The sequence below is a fragment of the Oncorhynchus keta genome, chromosome 18, assembly GCF_023373465.1.
Source record: "Oncorhynchus keta strain PuntledgeMale-10-30-2019 chromosome 18, Oket_V2, whole genome shotgun sequence".
Taxonomy (NCBI): Eukaryota; Metazoa; Chordata; class Actinopteri; order Salmoniformes; family Salmonidae; genus Oncorhynchus; species Oncorhynchus keta.
The window spans coordinates 4,430,716-4,454,813 of NC_068438.1; the positions used below are offsets into that span (position 1 = coordinate 4,430,716).

The 24,098-nt window shown below is 42.5% G+C and overlaps 1 protein-coding gene across 1 annotated transcript in view; it reads left to right on the forward strand.

Moving 5' to 3' along the window:
• Positions 1-6,823: 6,823 nt before the first annotated feature.
• Positions 6,824-24,098, forward strand: part of LOC118397088 (out at first protein homolog) — a 28,263-nt gene continuing 10,988 nt past the window's right edge. Inside the window, exons 1-3 of the mRNA XM_035791537.2 lie at positions 6,824-7,633; positions 19,403-19,537; positions 19,997-20,177. Coding sequence (XP_035647430.1) covers positions 7,403-7,633; positions 19,403-19,537; positions 19,997-20,177 — 547 coding nt within the window. The 5' untranslated portion in view covers positions 6,824-7,402. The remainder of the gene's footprint in view (positions 7,634-19,402; positions 19,538-19,996; positions 20,178-24,098) is intronic.

Consider the following 24,098-nt stretch of genomic DNA (forward strand, 5'->3'; position numbering starts at 1 on the left):
ACACAAAAAATAAATGTATACAACTATCCTAAATGAGAAGAATTAAGTTGAGTAAAGAAAAGTGTGTCAAAAGATCCCCTCAGAATGACCCCAACACAGCCGCAACATCTACCAGATCAACCTCCCCCAGTACATAATTGTTCCTTTGACCTTTCGAGTCTTTAATGTCATTTGTGGTAACCGTTCCATGAGTTTGATTAAACGCTGCTTATCCTAACATCCACAGCAGATGGGCCGGGATCATGCGCTTCAGTTCCACAGCACCCTAATTTAATCAACAGCACCTGAGGATTTGCAGGAGATTCTTTGCAGACCAGTCCTGCATGCAGCTCCGCACCGCTGTATTGCAGATAGTTTCCTCTGGTTAGAAAATTAACAGAGGAAGTCCAGCCGACATCCCGTGCAAACCTCTTGTTGGCTATTCATTTCAACCCTCACAGTGAGCTCTTATAACTTTGGGTGTCGGTAGATATAATAATTCAGAGGACTGATGGATCAAGGCCCATCTGATGTGTACAGCCTAGTGGTTAGAGCGTTGGACTAGGAACCGGAAGTAACCGGAAGGTTGCAAGTTCAAACCCCCGAGCAGACAAGGTACAAATCTGTCGTTCTGCCCCTGAACAGGCAGTTAACCCACTGTTCCTAGGCCATCATTGAAAATAAGAATTTGTTCTTAACTGACTTGCCTAGTTAAATAAAGGTAAAATTAAAATTAAAAAACACACAAGTATATGACAGGCTCTCCCTATTCTGTAATTAGGAGGTTGTCGATGGTTGAAACCGAAGACCAAGTCTTCGTACGTATGGCAGCAGTCTAAAGATAGGCCATGAGAGGAGTCCTGGCAGGTATTACATTATAACTGCTTTGACCTCGCATAATGGGGAAAGATAAATGATACTTTCACCGGCCGTGTTTAAAGTGGGATAGTCTTTCCTCATGCATTGGGGTCTGGTAGTAAAGGGCCTCCATGGGGTGTAATGCTCCCACAATGAGTCCAAACATGTTTGTTTATTTTTATCATTCTAAAGACTTTTTTCTCTCCCTTTCGACTCCGGGAATTTCCATGGAATTGTGTTTAGGATTCCTTCTGTGGAGCTGTGTGCGTGCGTGCGTATCCCTTAGAATGGGAGTAAGATTCTCTCTCTCTCTCTCTCTCTCTCTCTCTCTCTCTCTCTCTCTCTCTCTCTCTCTCTCTCTCTCTCTCTCTCTCTTTCTCTTCTTCATTCTGTCTTTGCTTTGAGCTGTTCTCCCTGGATGAGCTGCTGCTGGAAGGATCACATCTGGACACCACTTGTCTAGGCTGTTGGGTAAACAACAGGCAGGCAGGGAAGGAAAAATGTGGCAATTGAGTATTGCAGGAGTTGAACCATTTGATTTATATGTAAACAACCTCTTGACAATGGAATTTCCATGCATTTAGTCAACATTTGGCAAAGTTAATGGAGCAGACATCAAGGCTAGTATGGTTCCACTCTCTGAGTGACCTTATTACCTTCATAGCAGTCAATGAATGTCCTTGTCTGTGTCATTATCTACTGTCATCACTTAAGTCAAAAAATGTGATGTTTGAAACAGGAAGTCTATTCCTTTTCTTGTAGTTTCATTTCCGAGGGGACCTTTACAGTTTAATGCTAACATTTAGGGCTACCGAGTGGCGCAGCGGTCTGAGGCACTGCAGCTCAGTGTTAGAGGCGTCACTACAGACCTTGGTTTGATTCCAGGCTGTATCACAACCGGACGTAATTGGGAGTCCCATAGGGTGGTGCACAATTGGCCCAGAGTCGTTCGGGTTTGGCCGGGGTAGGTCATCATTGTAAAAAATAATTTGTTATTAAATGACTTGCCTAGTTAAATAAAATACAAATTATGTTGGAGTATGTGTTCTTGCTAAATAAAGGACTTTCACAACGTTGCCATTTAGCTTCCATTTACCATTCTACCAATCACCTTCTTTGCCCTGAACACATCTTAGTGAGTTCAGGAGACGTCACTTCATCATCAGAGCTGAGATGACCATCTAAACATGGATTTTCGCCAAGATATACAAGTCAAACTGTATTCTAATTATCACTGTTTGCTGCAGACTACACTCACTCCACTCTTTTCCATATACAGTATTTCTAATGCTGCTTTTGCCTTTTTGCTGTTCTCCTCTCCACCATGCGAGCCTGTGCTCCAGGAGGTGAGCTACTGTAGCTAAGAGTACAGCTCCACCATCAGAGACATGTGTAAGAGGATATCCGCCCACAGCTCGCAGTTCCACGGCGGGCTCCAAGTATCCGAGCCAGGGACCTGGGAGACTGGAAAGCAACTTAATCTGAGCCCCTACAGTCCTTATATAAATTAGACAGTCAGTCAGCCTCAGCCTCCCACTCCTCTAACATCTGTCTGGGATAGAGATCAAGCTCTCTCAACCACCACAGGCTCTCCTTCTCCTCCTGCTCCCTCATGCTGGAGTGGAAGACGACAGACTGACTCATGGGGCCGGAGGTAAACAGTTCCTGGCCAATTGTTTTGGGAGACATTTTGGAAAAGAGTAAAGGGTTTCATGCTGTAGGGAGGTTGCATCCTGTGTTAGGTTATCATGGTCTCCCAATGTTTTCTAGAGAGTGGGAGAATGTTGGCTATGAGTTGTTGACCATATATTATAAGTACAACTGCAAAAATGTAGAGGCACACTTTTTCTTTCAAGGCTATCATTAGCTTTTAACAGAGAAATAGGTTAAAGAGAGCTTGGAGAACGATCTGGGCCCCATGTGATGCTCTCAATCCCCAATGTAAATACTTGCTTATTGACTCTTGCCATGTCAGCCTGCTCTATATATGCTGTACTCCTCTGCAAGAATGCCAATCCCTAAAAAGAGGTTGAAATATACTCACCAGATGAGCGCATGGATCACGATCATTGTCCAGTGTTCCAGAGATGGTTATTTATAGGCTTAATAACTGCTTGAAAAACAATGTGATAACTAATTGACTCAATTGTTATATGATATCCTGCTTTTAAACCCAACAGTGTCTACATTTGATCGTTATCAGTATTAAAAATGGTTGGTATTCAGCAGAGTAAAACAGAGTGGGTCAAACTTGAAGCGTACCATTTGGGCCAACAACACTTTGCAATTTAAATCCCCAGTAAGTAGGCGTTTCTCATTCATACTTTCCCTCAGAGGAATGCAGCATTATCGCCCTGGTCTCAGCTAAACCCAAATACCTGACAAATAGGCATATTAGTTATCCGTAATTAAACAAGAGGAAATGCTTCAAAACAATTCAAACGTGGTAATTTTGAATAATACAATACTTAGACAATTGTGTATAAAGAGGTATTATTAATAGTTGAAAGATTATTAGGGCTGTAAGTATACCCTGGGATGCATATGTTCTATCACAATTGAGTAGGGCTGTAAGTACGTTTTCTATCACAATTGTGTATATCGTGTAGAATTCTCTTGTAGAAGGGACAGCAACAAGTTCCCCCATTGCCGTGGATTGGCGGTGACCATTTAAAGTAAAACATTTCAACCTTGAGTCATGTTTATGTGGCACCTTGATAAAGAGCTGAGTCTCCACAAGCCCTCATTGCATAAAGAGGAGATCCTTATGTGACTCTGTGTGTGAATGTGTGTCAGAGTGTGTGTGCTTGCGTGCATGGAGTGAATGCATGTGTGTGTGTGTGTGTGTGTGTGTGTGTGTGTGTGTGTGTGTGTGTGTGTGTGTGTGTGTGTGTGTGTGTGTGTGTGTGTGTGTGTGTGTGTGTGTGTGTGTGTGTGTGTGTGTGTGTGTGTGTGGGGCAGATAATGTGGGGTACAATAGAACACAAAACAGTCTTGGTGCTAGTTACCGCTTGTTCTTCACACTGTAATGAGCTCATCATTTTTAACTCCCAGATTCCACAAAACACCCGTAGGCACTGTTTAGACTGAGAGATGCAATATGCATGTACGTATATAGTAGAGCAGAGCAGAGAGTTGGGTGTGATAATTTCTTCTCAGAACTGGTACGGTTCAAGTGTGATGTCTAGGATAGGAAACCTCTGTAGCTGTACTGTGACAATAACAAAATGCAAAACATTGATGAGTTCACAGGCCAAGTAGACAACCATAATGTCAATTATGCAGGTCCCAGGTCTCAGGAATGCAAAAACATTTCCTCCATCTACATCTCTTGGCCAACCAATTCTACACAAACCTCCTCTCAACAATGTCAGAAGCAATGTTGGAATGAGACATTGCTTGTGAAAACTGTGCATTGTAGCACAAGAGACACAGCTTGTGGCACAATTTGTCAAATTAATTATAAACAAACTGTAGCTCTTAGTTGTAAGAACAACATGCAGATTAAACATGACAATCACAGAGCTTCATTCAGTGTCATTACCTATCACATAGGATGCTTAAATCAACTGAGACATAATAGCTAGTGATTTCGCAGCCCAATATTTGAAAGGCTGTTGTTTTGGTTCTCTCCCCAGTCATGCAGAGGAGGTAGGTTGAATGACCCGAGTGTTTTCCCACCACAGTTGGTCCCTGACATCCACTCTTTGTCTGACCACAGACTAATAATTCAACACTTTCATGGGTCTGTATATGTTTTTATTGGTCAAAGAGGTCCTTTGATGTAGAGAGGGAATTATACAAAAGGCGAACAATCATCCACACACAGACAGGCCTTTGTGCTCTTTTGATAGCCGGATCACTAAAATGCTTAGTTAATCATGAACACCTTTTGTACACGGCCGTGACTAACCTGTGTACTGTGCACTGGCAAGTCAAACAGTCCTGCACTTTGGACTGAGATGTTTGGATATACAATACGGGAATTATTAAGTACATGGGAACAACATGCCATATAAGGCAAGGCAAGCAAACAAAGAAAGTCTGATGCTGAAAAAACAGTATAAAATTGTATCTCTCAAGCTTCTTTCAGGGGAAGTGAGGGGTTTGTGACCTTTGTTTACTCCGTGACTTACGCAGTTGTAAGCCTTTATATTTGTATCATTGATTCATAATGGGCTATACTGGTATTATCGACACTTAGGTCAAGAGCTTGTTACAAAACCTTGGTATTATCGACACTTAGGTCAAGAGTTTGTTACAAAACCTTTGCCTGATGTTACGCTCTTAAGCAAGTAAGAACATTAAAGCCGCAATATGTAACTTTTTGGGCGACCCTACCAAATTCACATAGAAACGTGAGTTATAGATCTGTCATTATCATTGAAAGCAAGTCTAAGAAGCAGTAGATCTGTTCTATGTGCTCTAATATCTATGCTTTCCATTCTTAAGTTTACTTTTTGCATCTTTTACTTTCAGTTTTATACACCAGCTTCAAACATCTGAAAATACAATATTTTTGGTTATTGAAAAGACATTTCACAGCGGTTTAGATGGTACAATGATTCTCTGAATTCTCTATGCTTGTTTTATCATATAAACTAAAATTAGGCAAACTATTTTAATTTTTGCAACCAGGAAATGGCAGAGCAATTTCTGCATGACGCAGCTTAAACCATAGTCGCCAAAAGTAGTTATCCCATGCTAAACACATACAGAGATCAGATAATAATCCATTTTTATGACAAATCAGCATGTTCAACAAGGCTCTGCGCTAAGCCCATAAATGCTTGAGGTTTGCACACACCACAAAGGATCTGTTTGCTTGACCTTCTTGGCTCTTCCAATTCACCAATTCACAAATTCATCAATGTGCCTAACCAGCTGACACTGTTTGTTCAGGTTTAGAGCCCTGGCTATTTGCTTTCACCTTCAGTGGAGCGCACCACCACTTGGTTGCAGCAGTGCGTAAGTGCTCCTCCCCATGGTCACCAACCTGGAGGCCACCCAGCAGGCAGTGCATCACCTGGAGATAAGAGATCTGATGGTGAGGTCTGGCTGTGGAACATCACTGCCTTCAGAGGTAATCTACCATTAAATGTGGCACATTGATTGAGCCACCGGTCTCCAGATGTTGCTCTCTGTGTGTGGCACTTCCTTCACACACCTCTGTATTGTCAAAGTTCCCCCTTAAGGACATCATAAAAGTATAATAACACGAGTGAGTAGGAAAGAGGAGTGACTTTTTCCTACAAGGAAATCAGTGAATACCCAATGTGGCTTGACACAACTAGTAATTATCTGAAGTTCACAAGCTATAATTCAATGGTCTCATAAACAATGGATGACTTTGGGTTAGATAGTGGATGACTTTGGGGCTGCAGGTAGCCTAGTGTTTACAGCGTTGGGCCAGTAACCGAAAGGTTCTGGATTGAATCCCTGAGCTGACGAGGTAAAAATCTGTAGGTCTGCTCCTGAACAAGGCAGTTAACCCACTGTTCCCTGGTAGGCCATCATTTAAAAAAAAAAATAATTCTTAACTGACTTGCCTAGTTAAATGAATGAAATAAAAAAAGATAGCTTTTAAGCGCAAATAAAAACAATGTATTTTTTGAAATCATGAGAAGTTTTTAGCCACAACTTGTATATAACTCCATATATAAATTCAGAAAAGAATACGGACTATTTTGATTAGGTTAATTAAAATCCACAATCATATTTACACAAAAAAAATCACACAAACTATTATAGCAACTGCAGTAGGTTTATCTTCTTGTTCACTAGTGGCAACAATGCTTCACAATAACAAAAAACGGTTTTATAAAAATTACCTTCTCTTGTGGCCTATACCATTACCATATGCTATAATTATTGTGCAAGCTTGGATTTTCTTGTTGGATCACAACCAAATCATCACATCCCCTTGTGCTACATTTCGAGGGCGCTGTGCCTTTAAGAGTTTGCAACGCTCGTTGAATTCACAGCGCCGTCGCTGAAAGTTTTGAGGCAATGCAAGTAGAATACTCTGCTGAAGTTTGGATACCGAAGGAAGTGACGGGACTGAATGGGAGAAAAAAAAGGAAAAATAATATGAGGATAAAAACAGAAAGCAGAATACGAAGCAACGTGCTGTGTGTACGATCAAGAGAGAGAGTGGGATACTTACATCTCGCATGATTCTGATATGCATTGAAGTCGTGCGTTTTTTTTAGTTGTTACAAAGTAACGTTAGCTGTGAAATGAAAAGCAGAGATTGAATTCTTGATCGAGGTGGGTTTACCTACCTAACGTTACTGTATGCCTTTGACAATTCACCGGAGTCGCGTTAATGTTTGTACATAATCAAATCAATCACGGCATGAATTATAGCGTAAAGCATGGAAGACGAACAACTGGTTGGATTTCATATATATATTTTTTTTACAAAGAATAGATCGCAAAGGGGCTACCTGTTGAAACTGAAATGCTACTAAATAATTATCTGTTAATGTTGAATAGAGACGGTTGGATTTCTCCTGGACTTTAGTATTTCTCCTCTGTCAAGTTCAGTTCTGCGTCTTCTGGAATGTTTGGGAGTTGTTTTCCACCGGTTTCAGCTCGAATAAATGCATTTCTCTGGGCACTAATATTCTTAACAACGTTCGGACTTTGTTCAGAGCTGAAAGTTCGTGTTCGTTTAGCTGATGGACAAATCACAGAGGAAGTTCTAGAAGCAGACAGTGAAAAAGACTCCATCACACTTGAGTTCAAACAGGAAGATGGAACTCTCATAACGTTTGTCGCTGACTTCAAACAGGTGAGCGGTACCAAATGTGTTTTGCCCCACATCCTCATTGTTTTGTGTTGGGTTATTGCCCAATGACCACCCACCTATGTTGCCAGCCTGATCAGCGGTAACGCAGATGTTGAATGAAGACTATTATACCTCCATGTAGCTAATTTAGAAAACGGTACACCATAGCCTAATCGTGGTAGTCTAGCCTGTGTCATTTCAGTGCTGATGAGTTGACTCCCTGGCCATGGGCCCTCCTCCTCATGCTGGTAAATTCCTCAACATGCATGAGTGGATAATGTGAGGTGGCACAACAAACTGAATATTGAATTAGACTCTCACTTGTAAGGATCGGTTTAGGAATGCTATTCTTACTGTTTTGCAATGCAACTCAACAATGTATTTTACTCTGAGCCTGCTCAGTCCTATCAACACGGAAGGGCCTAGTCGGAGAGCAAGGGCATCCATCTACTCCAGTGGTTCACAAACTTGGTTGTGCCAGGGACCGGAAAGATATGGTCCTTCTTTCTTGCAGGACCAGTTACATTAAACAAATGGCTACATTAAAACTAGCACAAAATAAGCGACTAAGACTCAACCACTGTCCGCTAACCATAAGGGACCCGTCAGCAATATCTCCAGGACTGGTGCTGGTTCATGGGCCAGAGGTTGAGAATCACTGATCTACTCTCTGCTTCAGTGTGACATGTGAACCAGCAAACATGCAGCCTCTTCTCCGGGTGCCTCTGGTCACTGTGCACTACTCTCAGACACAGACCAAAGGCATGCGTCTCTGATTGTTGCAGTCCCACAGAAACTGACAGCCTGGCAAGATGTGAAGGGGGAGATTTTCTAGGATTAAGTGGGCATGTCTGACCTTTTTGATCTGTGGTTTGGTTCACAAATCAAATGGGAAATGTTGTGATTAAAAGAGGCTGGCACGTTGCCAAATCGGTGATGACACATCTGAGCACATCACACCATGGTGGTGGAGCCTGTTTAGCCAAATTAGCAACAGGCACAGGGCTCTTTCCTCTTGGTTTCCTCTCTGTTTGATCAGTTCCACTTGGAGGCCTGCCTCTCCATTCCGTTTACATGTGGTTCTCATTCAACTCTCTATCTCAAGTATTTATGGGAAGAATTTACTGCTCGGATCTGCATCTGGACAGGAAAGCTCTTAAACAGGGCATATCAAACAATGGGTAGCAGTAAATGGACCGAGTAGATCCAAATGAATGGATTTGTTGCTGTAATGAGTTTGTTCACGGGACCAGCCATCTAGGTGTGTAGATGCTGTTTTTATCAGTCATAGCCTCATGCCAAAATCCCCATGAGTTGGCATGGGTTGTGGGAACAGGAGTCCTGTAATCTATGGGATCAGCACAACTATGAGAATCGGAATGAGTCATTCCGTGATAAGAAGAGGGGGGGTGAACTGAACATTTTACACGAACATGGACGCGTGGCGAAATGATATGGCTACCTAACAAACCACACCTCAATCTGTAGGAATGGATTATTCTTATTCCCCATTTGCATGAAAACAGCTGGAATGTGTATATTAATTTGCCATGTTCAAGCAAGCACTTGACCCCAAAATGTAGCCTCTGATTCCCCAAAATGTAATTTGACTAAAAAGGGAGATGCAATTGCCAAAGTCTCTCTACTAAAATCAGAAGACCACTGCTTTACGTTGAACTCCAATGTTGTGGCACATTCAGAATTACAAAGTATTCCCACACATAATAGAGAGAAACAGTATATGATTGTGTACAAATGTAAGCAAGGTTTGAAATATTGATTTAGTTAAATATTATATCAGTTTGGGCTTCTTGCGGTCAATTTGCAGTTGACAAATTATTTGTAATTATGTTCCGGCCCCCTGACCATCCTCTCAAAAAAGTTGATGATCCCTGAAGTAGGGCATCCTATCCTAATTCTTGTATTATTTAGTCTCTAGTCTAAGACGACCTAATATGAAAACAAGTGTACTGTTACCTTGACTGAAAAGCGAAACCTCCCCAGAGTTTCATTTCAGGGCACAACCTCGCACTCCAGCCCACGACACGGGTGGAATAAAATAGAGTTTCAATCCTTCCTTTTCAACTGGGAATGTCTAACATTTTTGAGGGGGAAAAATATCTTGGAATGGTCACGATGATGCAGGCCAGGCCCACACACACACTCATCAGTGAGAGAATGTTTGTGGTCTTTCCCAACAGTTTGAATGTGAACCACAAAACTAGCTTGGCTGTGTCCCAAAGAGCACCTTATTCCCTAAACGCTGAGTATACCCTAAAGTATACGTATTCCCTAAAGTATACCCTGTCCCCTCAAAACAGCTTTAATTTGTCGGGGCATGGACTCTACAAGGTGTTGAAAATGTTCCACAGGCATGCTGGCCCATGTTGACTCCAATGCTTCCCACAGTTGTCAAGTTGGCTGGATGTCCTTTGGGTGGTGGACCACTCTTGGACCACTCCCAGCAGGGTTGCAGTTCTTGACACAAACCGGTGCACCTGGCACCTACTATCATACCCCTTTCAAAGGCACTTAAATATCTTGCCCATTCGCACTCTGAATGGCACACATACGCAATCCATGTCTCGAGACCTATAAATCCTTCTTTAACCTGTCTCCTCCACTTCACCTACACTGATTGTCGTGGATTTAAGGGATCATATCTTTCACCTAGACTGACCAGGTGAACCCATCATGGAAAGAGCAGGTATTCTTAATTGTTTTGTATCCTCAGTGTATTTTGGGAAAACACCAGGAGACAACAAACATACTATTTACACAAGGAAACATAATATTATTCACAGTAAGGTTAAATTAGATCTTTAGATAGAGGATACCATATGTTTTTTTTTTTTTAAAGCTAAACTTAGCTTTTTGCCGGAGTAACCTCTGGTGGCAGAGCATTCCACGATGACATGGCTCTATACATAACTGAGCAATGCATAAAATCTCTATTTTTGGTTTGGGTACTGTAACGAAACCATAGTGGCTTGTCTGGTGGGGTATGTACACACACACACACACACACACACACTAAAGTATACCCTGGTTCGAATCCAGGCTGTATCACATCCAGCTGTGATTGGGAGTCCCATAGGGTGGCACACAATTGGCCCAGCGTCGTCCGGATTTGGCCAGGGTAGGCCTAGGCCGCCATTGTAAATAATAATTTGTTCGTGACTGACTTGTCTAGTTAAAGGTTACACACACACACACACTGACCAAAAAGTTATTTTGTTAGAGTTACGTATTTCCCCATTACCAGTAAAACATAATCAAAACCTATTTCTTTCACTTACTTGCTGTGCTGTTTCGTCGTTCAGTCGTTTCATTCTCAACCAGGATTTCACCATACATGTCAAGCAGTGAAGTTTCAGCTCTCTCTGTCCGTGGCTTCTCTTCCTCTGTGCACACTGTCCGTTTCCATATTGTTCAGCTGTGTATGTAACATTTCACGTAAACCCTGTTTCTTGTCTGCCTCGAGGTAGCGGTCCTTGTACATAGCATCGAGCATGGTGGCGACACAGTAAAGAGAGAATGCCACCGAATCGCTTGTGCACAGCCTGTGTTGGCAGTTTTGTTGAGCAGGCGTTTCAATGCCATGACCGAGAGTATCACGTATTCTGCAGGCGCAGTTGATGAGCTTATTTCTCAAGTCAGTTGTTCGAGTGGAGCTAGCTAGCGTGTGCAAGTTTGTTCTCAAGTTTGTTCTCAAGTGCCATTGAAATGGCAGAAGTGGTATGATAACCAACATATTCATGAGCATGCAAAACGACTTTCCTCAGTACGAAATCCTCAACGACCCACTGTGCTATCGGACTTGGCATGCTCATGGGCTGATATTTTACTGGTCCAAATGTCAGTCGTGAAGCTAATAGCAGTGATGCTATTACTGTGTGACTCCGGTAGGGCAACATTTGAAAAATAGCGCACTTGGTAGTATGTACCGGAGCGCGACCAATCAGTGAAAGCCAACATTACCCACAACCATTATCTTGGCGTTAATGGATTTAGCCTTTTTGAGTTCTCGCTGAAATTTTCTTACTCTTTTGAATGCCTGCTCGACTTGTTGACTGCTCGATCCACACAGCAGACATTGTGGGCTAGGTTAGGAATGCTGTGTTGCACGTGTAGTGCAACATTTTACTTGGCGTCATTACATCATGTACCTGTACACTACCATTAAAGTATGGGGTCACTTAGAAATGTCCTTGTTTTTGAAAGAAAAGCACTTTTGTCCATTATTAAATAACATCAAATTGACCAGAAATACAGTGTAGACATTGTTAATCTGTTAAATTACTATTGCAGCTGGAAACGGCTGATTTAATGGAATATCTACATAGGCGTGCAGAGGCCCATTATCAGCAACCATCTGTCGTGTCTATGGCATCATTAAATTTTACGACTTATTTTATCAAATCAATTCTCTTATTATTACATGATTAAACTAATCATTTAAAAGTAATTAACTAGGAAGTTGGGGCACTAAGGAAAATCTTGAGATTATAAAGTTATAATTTTCCTAATATAACTTCAGATATTTAACATCTGATCAGTTAGTCTTCTAATTAATGAATTATTCTTTACCTCATGTTAGTCTCATTCCAAACATTGTAAATAGTTGGTTATCTGCACGAGCCCCAGGCTTTACTATGAGTTATCTATACATAAATTGTCTTAGTAAATAAATGATTAACTAAATAATAACAAAAATGCATAAACAAACACAGTATCTATGGTTACAATGAAATGATAGGGGAGGTTCCCTAGTGGACTAAGCCGATATGACGGCTTGGCGGACAAAGGGTGTGGACTGAGAAGGGCGGGAAAGACACTCACTATACAGTTGATAATTATATTAATTGAAATGCTAATCCTTTGCACTTGAACGATCACTCATTCGGGAATAATTGCAATCAATCAATATATTTATGCACCAGTGTGTCATCGTGGTCTCTGTTGGAATCGTCAGTCCCTTCTGTTGGAAAGTTCATCCGAGCGTCTCTCTCCCTCTGCTTCCCTGAAGTCTTTCGTGGTTAGAATGGATACTTCAGAGTACCATTCAGAAATGTTCTTATCGAATAGATGTTTCTGCGTTTGTCCGTCTTCGCATCCCAGGTTGATATAATTTCTAGCTGCAGACTAGTAATTAATATCTAAGATTTGCTCTTATTCTGTCGGGATCGATAGTCTCAGTGTTTAACCATTTCCAGCCGTGTCGCCAATGCTCCACGTGGTATGGTTAGGAATTCAACAACCTTCGCTTAAACTGAGGTTTTTGTGGTCTAAACTCAACTTGTGCCCCCTCGGTGTCCATTGAGGTACGCGTGGTCTGAAGAGGATTTCTTCAGGAGGTTTTTTTTTTAATCGTAACACTAGAAAAGGGCTGTTCCATGACGCTAGATCATGTCTGTGCTCACGGGGGTGGGCCCGATGACTTAGTTAACTTTAAGGAATACAATTCTTTAACATTAAATGTTTCGCATCATATTACATCATTTCACAAATAGTTTCATTTTTACTCATTCATTTTATACAAGAATTAGATGCAAACACCCTAATTGAGAAATGTACATATTCAGAGATAGTCATGTGTGTTTCCTGCCCTCTCTGAGGTCACCAAATGAAACACACTCGTCATACCCTTACATTTAGGAGTTTAGGAGTTCGCCATGTGAAATTGTTTGTTCTCTCTGTCTCTTTCTGCATGGCCCGGGGGAGAGGGTCTCCTCCAGGAATTTACGACCTGAGATAAGTGTGTGTGTAAGAGAATACCCAAAAAGGACCACGTCATGACACATCACTTCTGTGTTCCAATGGCACGTTGTAAACTATTCCAAGTTTATACTTTTAAAAGGCTAATTGATCATTAGAAAACCCTTTTGCAATTGTTAGTACAACTGAAAACGGTTATGAGGATTTTAAAGAAGCAATAAAACTGGCCTTTAGACGAATTGAGTATCTGGAGCATCAGCATTTGTGGGTTTGATTACATGCTCAAAATGGCCACCAGAAACAAATACCTTTCTTCTGAAACTCATCGGTCTATTCTTGTTCTGAGAAATTAAGGTTATTCCATGTGAGAAATTGCCAAGAAACTGAAGCTCTCATACAACGCTGTGTACTACTCCCTTCACAGAACAGCACAGCGCAAACTGGCTCTAACCAGAATAAAAAGAGGAGTGGGAGGTCCTGGTGCACAACTGAGCAAGATGACAAGTACATTAGGATGTCTAGTTTGAGAAACAGATGCCTCACAAGTCCTCAACTGGCAGCTTCATTAAATAGTACCTGCAAAACGCCAGTCTCAACGTCAACAGTGAAGAGGCGACTCCGGGATGCTGACTTTCTAGGCAGAGTTCCTCTGTGCAGTGTCTGTGTTCTTTTGCCCATTTTAATATTTTCTTTTTATTGGCCAGTCTGAGAAATGGCTTTTTCTTTGCAACTATTTAATACATTTTAGAATAAGGCTGTAACGTAATAAAATGTGGATAAAGACGAGGGTCTGAATACATTCGAAATGCATTGTATGTGTGACCGATACTATAATTGCTGCTTATTTGTCTCACACATACACACTGGTTGAGATGAGCAACAGATGTTGGGAATATACCTGACACACTATCACTTTAAATTTACTATGCCCCTGTACCAACAATGCCACGGTCGTGTGAATGGGAACATTAGCTCTCTCTTAAGTCTTTTATCGGTGTTCATAAATGTATTGTGTTTCATAACTCCCTCAGCCCTCCGGCTGTCTTATGTCTAGATATTCTCTTCAAAGAAAAGGTCATTATGAATACGCCCAAACAGTAAGCAACTCTTGGGATGAATTGATTTATTTCTCTCACACACCCACTTGTTTGTAAAGAGCAGCGAGCACGGCGGTTAGCCTTTTATGAGCAGACTCCCATTGCGATATATCTCTGACCCGTATGGCGGCTGCCCATCCCTTTTTATATCCTTTCATAGCCATCGCATATCTCCCAGTAACCTTGGACAAGTAGTTGGAAACTTGAACAATAACTTGGACACCCCGTTGCAGCACAATTACCATTGCGCCTTTTTTGTTTCCAATTTTTCATTATTATCTGGGTGGCTTACACGTTATTCGGTTGCTCGTGTGGGAATTCTGTGAAATTTATCTCAGCATTTCCTCGTGAACGTTGAAGTGGGGTTCGGTGTGCAATGCGTCCGAAGTCGACTCATTTACCAGATCTTATGCTCTACTGAGGCCATCCCACTTTGTCACTTGCACAAACTTGTCAGCCTTTTTTTTAACGGGCAAGCAGTGTCACCTTTTCCAGGAAATGTTGTTGTTTTAGGAGTGGATGCCATACAAGGTTAGAACTCTTGGACCACAGGGGCCATCCAGTGAATCCATCCACTGCAGTTGTGTAAGGTCCCACTACTGCACTGCATATGGGAAGGATATGGACTCCAACTCCCACCATGTATTGATCCCTGTGTGGAAGATCTGCTCCACAGACAAGAAATGGGTAGTTGCTCAATACACAGGACCTGCAGGGCATTTCCTCTGAATATCTTTTAAGTTTAGCAGACAGTCAGCATGCACACTAAAGAGGGAGGTGTGGAGGAAGAATGGTGTCTAGTTTCTTTCTCTTAAGACGAGCTGCTTTCTGACAGTAGCCTTGTTTTGGTGCGGCAAAATAATTTGGGCTACATTGTTATTCTAGGCCAAGTTTGCTGTTTTGGCGATTTTTAGCCTGCTGTTTTCAGAGCCTGTTCCCATTTTTATTTTTTGTGTTGCTGTAGCCAACTCACTCCTGTGGTTGTTGGCTACACAGCACGAACAGAGCCTTTCTCCCATACTCATTGTCCTCTACTCCGGGCTGCTCTCCCTGAGGACTGCCTCCTGGCCTCATCCACTAGCGGATGTCTTTATTCTGCTCTGGGTCGCCAGGCAGATGTTGGGCTTTGAACACTGCTAATAATAAAAAAGGTCTCCTGTCGTTCCCACAGTCAGAGACAGGCAGGAGGGGAAAGGGCAGGCACAGTAACGCCAAATACCTTTTGAACTTTTTGCAATCAAATGCTCCACAACACTAGACCTTTTTTTTAACTGGATTTTTATGACAATGGATCTGGTTTCTACTTGTTTTAGCCCATCTATATTCCCTTTTTGGACTGCAGCTCAACAAGGAAAGCAAGGCACCTTGTTGGCTGGGCTCCCTGCCTGTGCCATTAAACCCCTACAACTCATCCAGAACGCCGCAGCCCGTCTGGTGTTCAACCTTCCCAAGTTCTCTCACGTCACCCCGCTCCTCCGCTCTCTCCACTGGCTTCCAGTTGAAGCTCGCATCCGCTACAAGACCATGGTGCTCGCCTACGGAGCTGTGAGGGGAACGGCACCTCAGTACCTCCAGGCTCTGATCAGGCCCTACACCCAAACAAGGGCACTGCGTTCATCCACCTCTGGCCTGCTCGCCTCCCTACCACTGAGGAAGTACAGTTCCCGCTCAGCCCAGTCAAAACTGTTCGCTGCTCTGGCCCCCAATGGTGGAACAAACTCCTCACGACGCCAGGACAGCGGAGTCAATCACCACCTTCCGGAGACACCTGAAACCCCACCTCTTCAAGGAATACCTAGGATAGGGTAAGTAAGGGTAGGTAATCCTTCTCCCCCAACAAGATTTAGATGCAAGTGGCTGTTCCACTGGTTGTCATAAGGTGTATGCACCAATTTGTAAGTCGCTCTGGATAAGAGCGTCTGCTAAATGACTTAAATGTAAATGTAAAATGTAAATGTAGAATCAACACTAAGAGATACGTTCTATGTAATTTTCTATGTATGTAAAGTTTTAACTTTCTGGCTAACTGGTTTTCAATTGAAAGGATGGCAAGGCTGTTCAACCTGTCTTGGCACATTGTAGATCTTTTAGTTATTAAAAAAAAAAAAAATCAGCTTACTGAAGGAACGTTCGCATCCAGCAACTGTTACAGGCATTGTACAGAAGAGTCGCAGTGCAGCGCACACCTCTCCAAAAATGCTCTGTAGCTGCAGCTTGTGGATGGCATTTAGGAGCTCTACAGGACGAAGACCATCTGAAAAAAGTGTCACCATATCGTCTTTAATATCGCACTTCATTTTCAAATCCATATGTGATGTCTTTGGTGTACTTGTTTCTCAATTTATGGCAAGATAACCAAATTTTCTGTTACTTACATTTATGAAAATGACTGAATTGGTCTAAACTCCTCGCATATAGCTTCAATCGTGTGGAACTGCATGTCCAAATTACTGATCCAGAGCCACAAAACACTTGTGAAATCCAGTGTCTGACTTTTGTTAATTTGCTATGTCATCTTCAGTCTCATCAGGGAAACTCCTCTGCTCCTCTACACCAACTAAGTGTGCCAATCAGTGCACTGACATTTTAAAACATTAGATAACAAATGGGCTTGGATTCCTAGGAAATGAAAGGCTAATTTTCTGAATGTCAAATGAGAAGACATGTCTGTTCATTTTAGATCAAAGTAACACACTCATTTTGTCAGGGATGTTGCTGAATGTTCGGTAAAACGCATAATTCTATATAATTATGTGGTCATATTTCTGCTTTTAGCAGATGGGCTTATTTTATCATGTTTTTTCATAGCACTTGGCACATTTTAATTTAAAGCACATATGTAGTTTTGGTAAAAAGCTGAAGGATGTAAATGTAACCACTCAAATTCATAAACAGCTATGGCTGCAAGGACAGACCATACATGTCATTTTATAACTTTAATTAATTTTATTATTTTTATTTATTTTAAAATTTATTTATTATTTTTATTTTTATTTTTATTATTATTTTTTACAAATATTGGAGTCAATCATTCTTATATTTTGGGCTCTGATGGGGTTTCATGAGGAATAAGTCTTATTTCAATAATCAATGGGTATAAATCATTAATTCAAATGGATGTACCAATCAGATTGCATTTTTAAAACTTGTTCACAGAAACCCAGTTACTGGTTCTGATAGAACAAAGCTCCTGATTTTAAAAATGTTTTATTTTATTTTTTTATTACAGATTCTCCTGACTAGTGTACAAAACAAACTTCAGTTTAGGGGTATAATTAAACATGAAAATGCTTGAATAAAAATGACAAGCCGTACTGCCGTGCTGTTCGCGAATCTGGACAACTAAATCAGGTGGAACTTCCATCAGATTTTTTTCCACCTTACAGATCAAGTCAAAAGGTTAGGGCCAGAGGTAAATGGTAGGGAGAGAATTGGAGCCGACTATCTATGCAAATTGATTTGAGGCGGCCAGTAGCTTGTGCTCAGTCACCATGTGCTGCTAAAGAACTTTGCCTTTGCTGACAAGGTATTTGCATAATGCACTGATTTAAAAAAACATGACCAACCCACTTGCCAGATTTTTTTTTTTAAGTAGGATCTATCTTTTGATCGTTTAGGTTTCAATACACTCTCGCATGGTGTGTTGCTCTTGACATGGCTTATTTGCATTCTGTCATCATATGAGCAGGGGTACTGCCTTTTAGCCATTTTCTGACACCGCCCATCATTGGTTGCACATTTTCTCACTTATCCTGTAACCTAATGTCTGTCTTCTCGAGCGCACAGTGTTGCTGTGGCAGTTACGCCTGGGACTGGGAGGGTGCCAACCTAGTGTGGCTTGGCACGGAGCTTCTGTTGCAGCCCAAAGTTAGGACTACTCCATGATCCTACTGGTGCTGTTGTATTTATAGAACAGAGGGTGTCCATCTTATTTGTTTAAAAAAAATTATAGCCATTTTACCGGGTTAGTGAAACCACTCCAAAAATGCCATAAATGTTTTTAAAATAAAGTGCAAAAAAAACATTTTTCTTTTATGAACTTCACACACAGTAGGTCTCCAGCATACTTTAGAGCAGGATGTTAAATGTAACACATAGATGTTACCCAGTCTTAACACCCGACATAACACAATGCTGGGGTTGGAGAAGCCTTTGCTGCATTACCATGTCCTCCCCTTGTACTACCCCCCTGCTGCTCTCTGCCTGGGTTCCTCACCTATGATGTTGGTTTCAGAGGAGAAGAGCAGTGCTGCTTTCCTGTAATTACCCTGAGTGTGCCCAGAGCAGTCCCTCCGCGGGCTGCCTGGTTCTCCGCGGACTGTGTGTGTGTGTGTGTGAGACACACGTCAGGGAAAGGAGAGCTGATGAATGGGGGAGACAGGTCTGTGGCTTTGCTGTCCTCGGCTGGAACTTCTCTTTATGGCCTTGGGGCTGCAGCCAGATCTCTCGTTCGGTTGCCAACAGCAACAAAGTCGTGGTAAACCTTCCTTCCAACATCTTAATTTTTCCACTTTGTTCACATGAGTATAATGAGATGATTCAACTTTTGAAGTTATGGGTGTTATAGTTTATTAAGAAGAACTCTTTGGGCACCGATTTGACTAAATAAGCAGTGTTAGTGAAAGGAGACTGAATGTGAATTTATTTCCAAATCTCTCATACTAATGTGGTTTAGTGTGTAACAGTGCAGATGCAGAATGAAGGGTTCAGTTATTTAACTTCATTTCGACCTTGTTTCAAGCCTACTATACTGGTCCAAAACAGTATAGCACACCATGTGAGCAAAACGTTTTAAAAATGGTAAATTAAAATCTTTCTTATTGGACAAGTCCAGGAAGTCCCTCACTGTTTCAATTGTTTGTTTTGTTTTCTTCCATATGGTGCATAATGAACACAACCCAGATCCTATGCAGTTACCCTGCCTCACAATCGGTCTCCCTCTTTCCCTCCCCTTCAGCATGTGAAGATCTTCCGGGCGCTCATCCTTGGGGAGCTGGAGAGGGGCCAGAGCCAGTACCAGGCCCTGTGCTTCATCTCGCACCTCAACCACAATGAGTTCATCCCCAGCGAGTCCATGGCCCGACTCAGACAGGTATGTGTCACCCACTGGGGTTCGAACCCGGGTCTCAGGTGCTTCAAGGCGGTTAGTTGCTGAGTTAAAGGCCTTAACAGAAATATTCAAGTCTCAGGCAAGTTTAGTCAATGCATGAGAGTGGATCCAAACCTCCTCTGCTACATGTGCACTAGCAGTACAGAGAAATTAACTTTCTGAGTTGCCTTGTTTGAATATGTTGAAAGTGTATCCTTCCTCTCCTTCAGGTAATCACTGATCTAACATGATACTTGCTAGAAAGTGGTTCCTATGTAGCTTCCACCTATTCCTGCTATGTCAGATCAGTGATAATGCCAAAGGAAGGGTACAGGGAATAACAAATAATAAGGCCAGTGGGTACCCTTGCTGGGAGTGTGGGGGGAAGTGAATGAGCATTATCCCATTTGATAAATAAAGTGACCATGGTGACATGACTGACTTTGTCCTGCGGTCCACCAGAAAAACCCTCAATCCATTCGCATGGCGGAGGAGAGGCGGGGCCTGGACCAGCTGACCATGAACGTGGCAGTGAACCTGAGCCAGGCTTGGCAGCTCAGCAGCCACATCCACAACATGTGCAGCGAGGCCCGGGAGGCTATCTACACCCGGGAGAGGGACGTCAAACATTGGCTGGAGAGAGGTCAATAGAATGAATATGTGGGCACATCGTGACATATACAACAAAATGCACAATGTGGACCCAGAGGATATCGCTTGAAAGTATTAATTAAAACGCTTATTTCCAAAGTGGTCCTCAATGGTAAAAACAATAACACATAATTAAAATACAAGACAACATTACGAACCATAAATATTCATTTATATTGACATCCTAAAAAGTGCCACTATTCACTGCACTTCTCCCTAACCTTAAAGATCAACCATATTAAAACAATCTATTTTTATTGTTCTTTTAATTTCACCTTTATTTAACCAGGTAGGCAAGTTGAGAACAAGTTCTCATTTACAACTGCGACCTGGCCAAGATAAAGCAAAGCAGTTCGACACATATAACAACAGAGTTACACATGGAGTAAAACAAATCTACAGTCAATAATACAGTAGAAAAATAAGTCTATATACAATGTGAGCAAATGAGGTGGGAAGGGAGGTAAAAGGCAATAAATAGGCCATGGTGGCAAAGTCAATACAATATAGCAATTAAACACTGGAATGGTAGATTTGACAGATGAGTGTGCAAAGTAGAAATACTGGGGTGCAAAGGAGCAAAATTAATAAATACAGTAGGGGAAGCGGTAGTTGTTTGGGCTATTTATAGATGGGCTATGTACAGGTGCAGTGAGCTGCTCTGACAGCTGGTGCTTAAAGCTAGTGAGGGGGATAAGTGTTTCTAGTTTCAGAGATTTTTGTAGTTCGTTCCAGTCATTGGCAGCAGAGAACTGGAAGGAGAGGCGGCCAAAGGAGGAATTGGCTTTGGGGGTGACAAGTGAGATATACAGTGGGGAGAACAAGTATTTGAAACACTGCCGATTTTTGCATGTTTTTCTACTTACAAATTACAGACCTCTACATGCTTTGTCTCATAGGTACACTTCAACTGTGAGAGACGGAATCTAAAAATCCAGAAAATCACATTGTATGATTTTTAAGTAATTCATTTGCATTTTGTTGCGTAACATTTTTAAATTTGGTATTTTTTTTAAATGTCACCTTTATTTAACCAGGTAGGCTAGTTGAGAACAAGTTCTCATTTGCAACTGCGACCTGGCCAAGATAAAGCTTAGCAGTGTGAACAGACAACACAGTTGCACATGGAGTAAACAATAAACAATAAACAAGTCAACATAGAAAAAAAATAATCTATATACATTATGTGCAAAAGGCATGAGGTAGGCAATAAATAGGCCATAGGAGTGAATAATTACAATTTAGCAGATTAACACTGGAGTGATACATGATCAGATGAACATGTGCAGGTAGAGATACTTGTGTGCAAAAGAGCAGAAAAGTAAATAAAATATAAACAGTATGGGGATGAGGTAGGTAAATTGGGTGGGCTATATACCGATGGACTATGTACAGCTGCAGCGATCGATTAGCTGCTCAGATAGCAGATGTTTAAAGTTGGCGAGGGAGATAAGTCTCCAACTTCAGAGATTTTTTGCAATTCGTTCCAGTCGCAGGCAGCAGAGAACTGGAAGGAAAGGCGGCCAAATGAGGTTTTGGCTTTAGGGATGATCAGTGAGATACGCCTGCTGGAGCACGTGCTACGGGTGGGTGTTGCCATCGTGACCAGTGAACTGAGATAAGGCGGAGCTTTACCTAGCATAGACTTGTAGATGACCTGGAGCCAGTGGGTATGGCGACGAACATGTAGCGGGGGCCAGCCGACTAGAGCATACAGGTTGCAGTGGTGGGTGGGGTAAGGTGCTTTAGTAACAAAACTGATGGCACTGTGATAAACTGCATCCAGTTTGCTGAGTAGAGTATTGGAAGCTATTTTGTAGATGACATCGCTGAAGTCGAGGATCGGTAGTATAGTCAGTTTTACTCGGGTAAGTTTCGCGGCGTGAGTGAAGGAGGCTTTGTTGCGAAATAGAAAGCCGACTAGATTTGATTTTGGATTGGGGATGTTTGATATGAATCTGGAAGGAGAGTTTGCAGTCTAGCCAGACACCTAGGTACTTATAGATGTCCACATATTCTAGGTCGGAACCATCCAGGATGGTGATGCTAGTCGGGTGTGCGGGTGCAGGCAGCGACCTTAGATAGGCTGGGCAGGATGGATATAGGTCTGTAACAGTTTGGGTCCAGGGTGTCTCCCCCTTTGAAGAGGGGGATGACCACGGCAGCTTTCCAATCCTTGGGGATCTCAGATGATACGAAGGAGAGGTTGAACAGGCTGGTAATAGGACTTGCGACAATGGCGGCGGACAGTTTCAGAAATGGAGGTTCCAGATTCAAGCCCAGCTGATTTGTATGGGTCCAAGTTTTGCAGATCTTTCAGAACATCTGCTATCTGGATTTGGGTAAAGGAGAAGCTAGGGAGGCTTGTTCGAGTAGCTGGGGGGCTGTTGGCCGAGGTTGGAGTAGCCAGGAGGAAGGCATGGCCAGCCGTTGAAAAATGCTTGTTGAAGTTTTCGATTATCACGGATTTATCGGTGGTGACCGTGTTACCTAGCCTTAGTGCAGTGGGCAGCTGGGAGGAGGTGCTCTTGTTCTCCATGGACTTTAGTGTCCCAGAACTTTTTGGAGTTGGAGCTACAGGATGCAAATCTCTGCTTGAAAAAGCTGGCCTTTGCTTTCCTGACTGACTGCGTGTAATGGTTCCTGACTTCCCTGAACAGTTGCATATCGCAGGGACTGTTCGATGCTATTGCAGTCCGCCACAGGATGTTTTTGTGCTGGTCGAGGGCAGTCAGGTCTGGAGTGAACCAAGGGCTGTATCTGTTCTTAGTTCTGCATTTTTTGAACGGAGCATGCTTGTCTAAGATGGTGAGGAAGTTACATTTAAAGAATGACCAGGCATCCTCAACTGACTGCATGAGGTCAATATCCTTCCAGGATACCCGGGCCAGGTCGATTAGAAAGGCCTGCTCACAGAAGTGTTTTAGGGAGCGTTTGACAGTGATGAGGGGTGGTTGTTTGACCACGGACCCGTAGCGGATACAGGCAATGAGGCAGTGATCGCAGAGATCCTGATTGAATTGTATTTGGAGGGCAAGTTGGTCAGGATAATGTTTATTAGGGTGCCCATGTTTACGGATTTAGGGTTGTACCTGGTGGGTTCCTTGATGATTTGTGTGAGATTGAGGGCATCTAGCTTAGTTGTAGGACTGCCGGGGTGTTAAGCATATGCCAGTTTAGGTCACCTAACAGAAGAAACTCTGAAGTTAGATGGGGGGGCGATCAATTCACAGATTGTGTCCAGGGCCCAGCTGGGCGCTGAGGGGGGTCGGAAGCAGACGGAAACAGTCAGACTTATTTCTGGAGAGATTAATTTTTAAAATTAGAAGTTCGAACTGTTTGGGCATAGACCTGGAAAGTATGACAGAACTTTGCAACTCCTCCCCCTTTGGCAGTTCTATCTTGACAGAAAGTGTTATAGTTTGGTATGGAAAACTTTTGGTGGCCTTCCTAAGCCAGGATTGAGACACTGCAAGGATATCAGGGTTGGCAGAGTGTGCTAAAGCAGTGAGTAAAACAAACTTAGGGAGGAGGCTTCTGATGTTGACATGCATGAAACCAAGGCTTTTTCGATCACAGAAGTCAACAAGAGGGTGCCTGGGGACATGCAGGGCCTGGGTTTACCTCCACATCACCCGAGGAACCGAGGAGGAGTAGGATGAGGGTGCGGCTAAAGGCTATCAAAACTGGTCGCCTAGAGCGTTGGGGACTAGGAATAAAATGAGCAGATTTCTGGGTGTGGTAGAATATATTCAGGGCATAATGCGGGTACAGCGGAGGTAAGCCCAGGCACTGGGTGATGATAAGAGAGGTTGTATCTCTGGACATGCTGGTTATAATGGGTGAGGTCACCGCATGTGTGGGAGGTGGGACAAAGGAGGTATGAGGAGTGGAACTAGGGGCTCCATTGTAA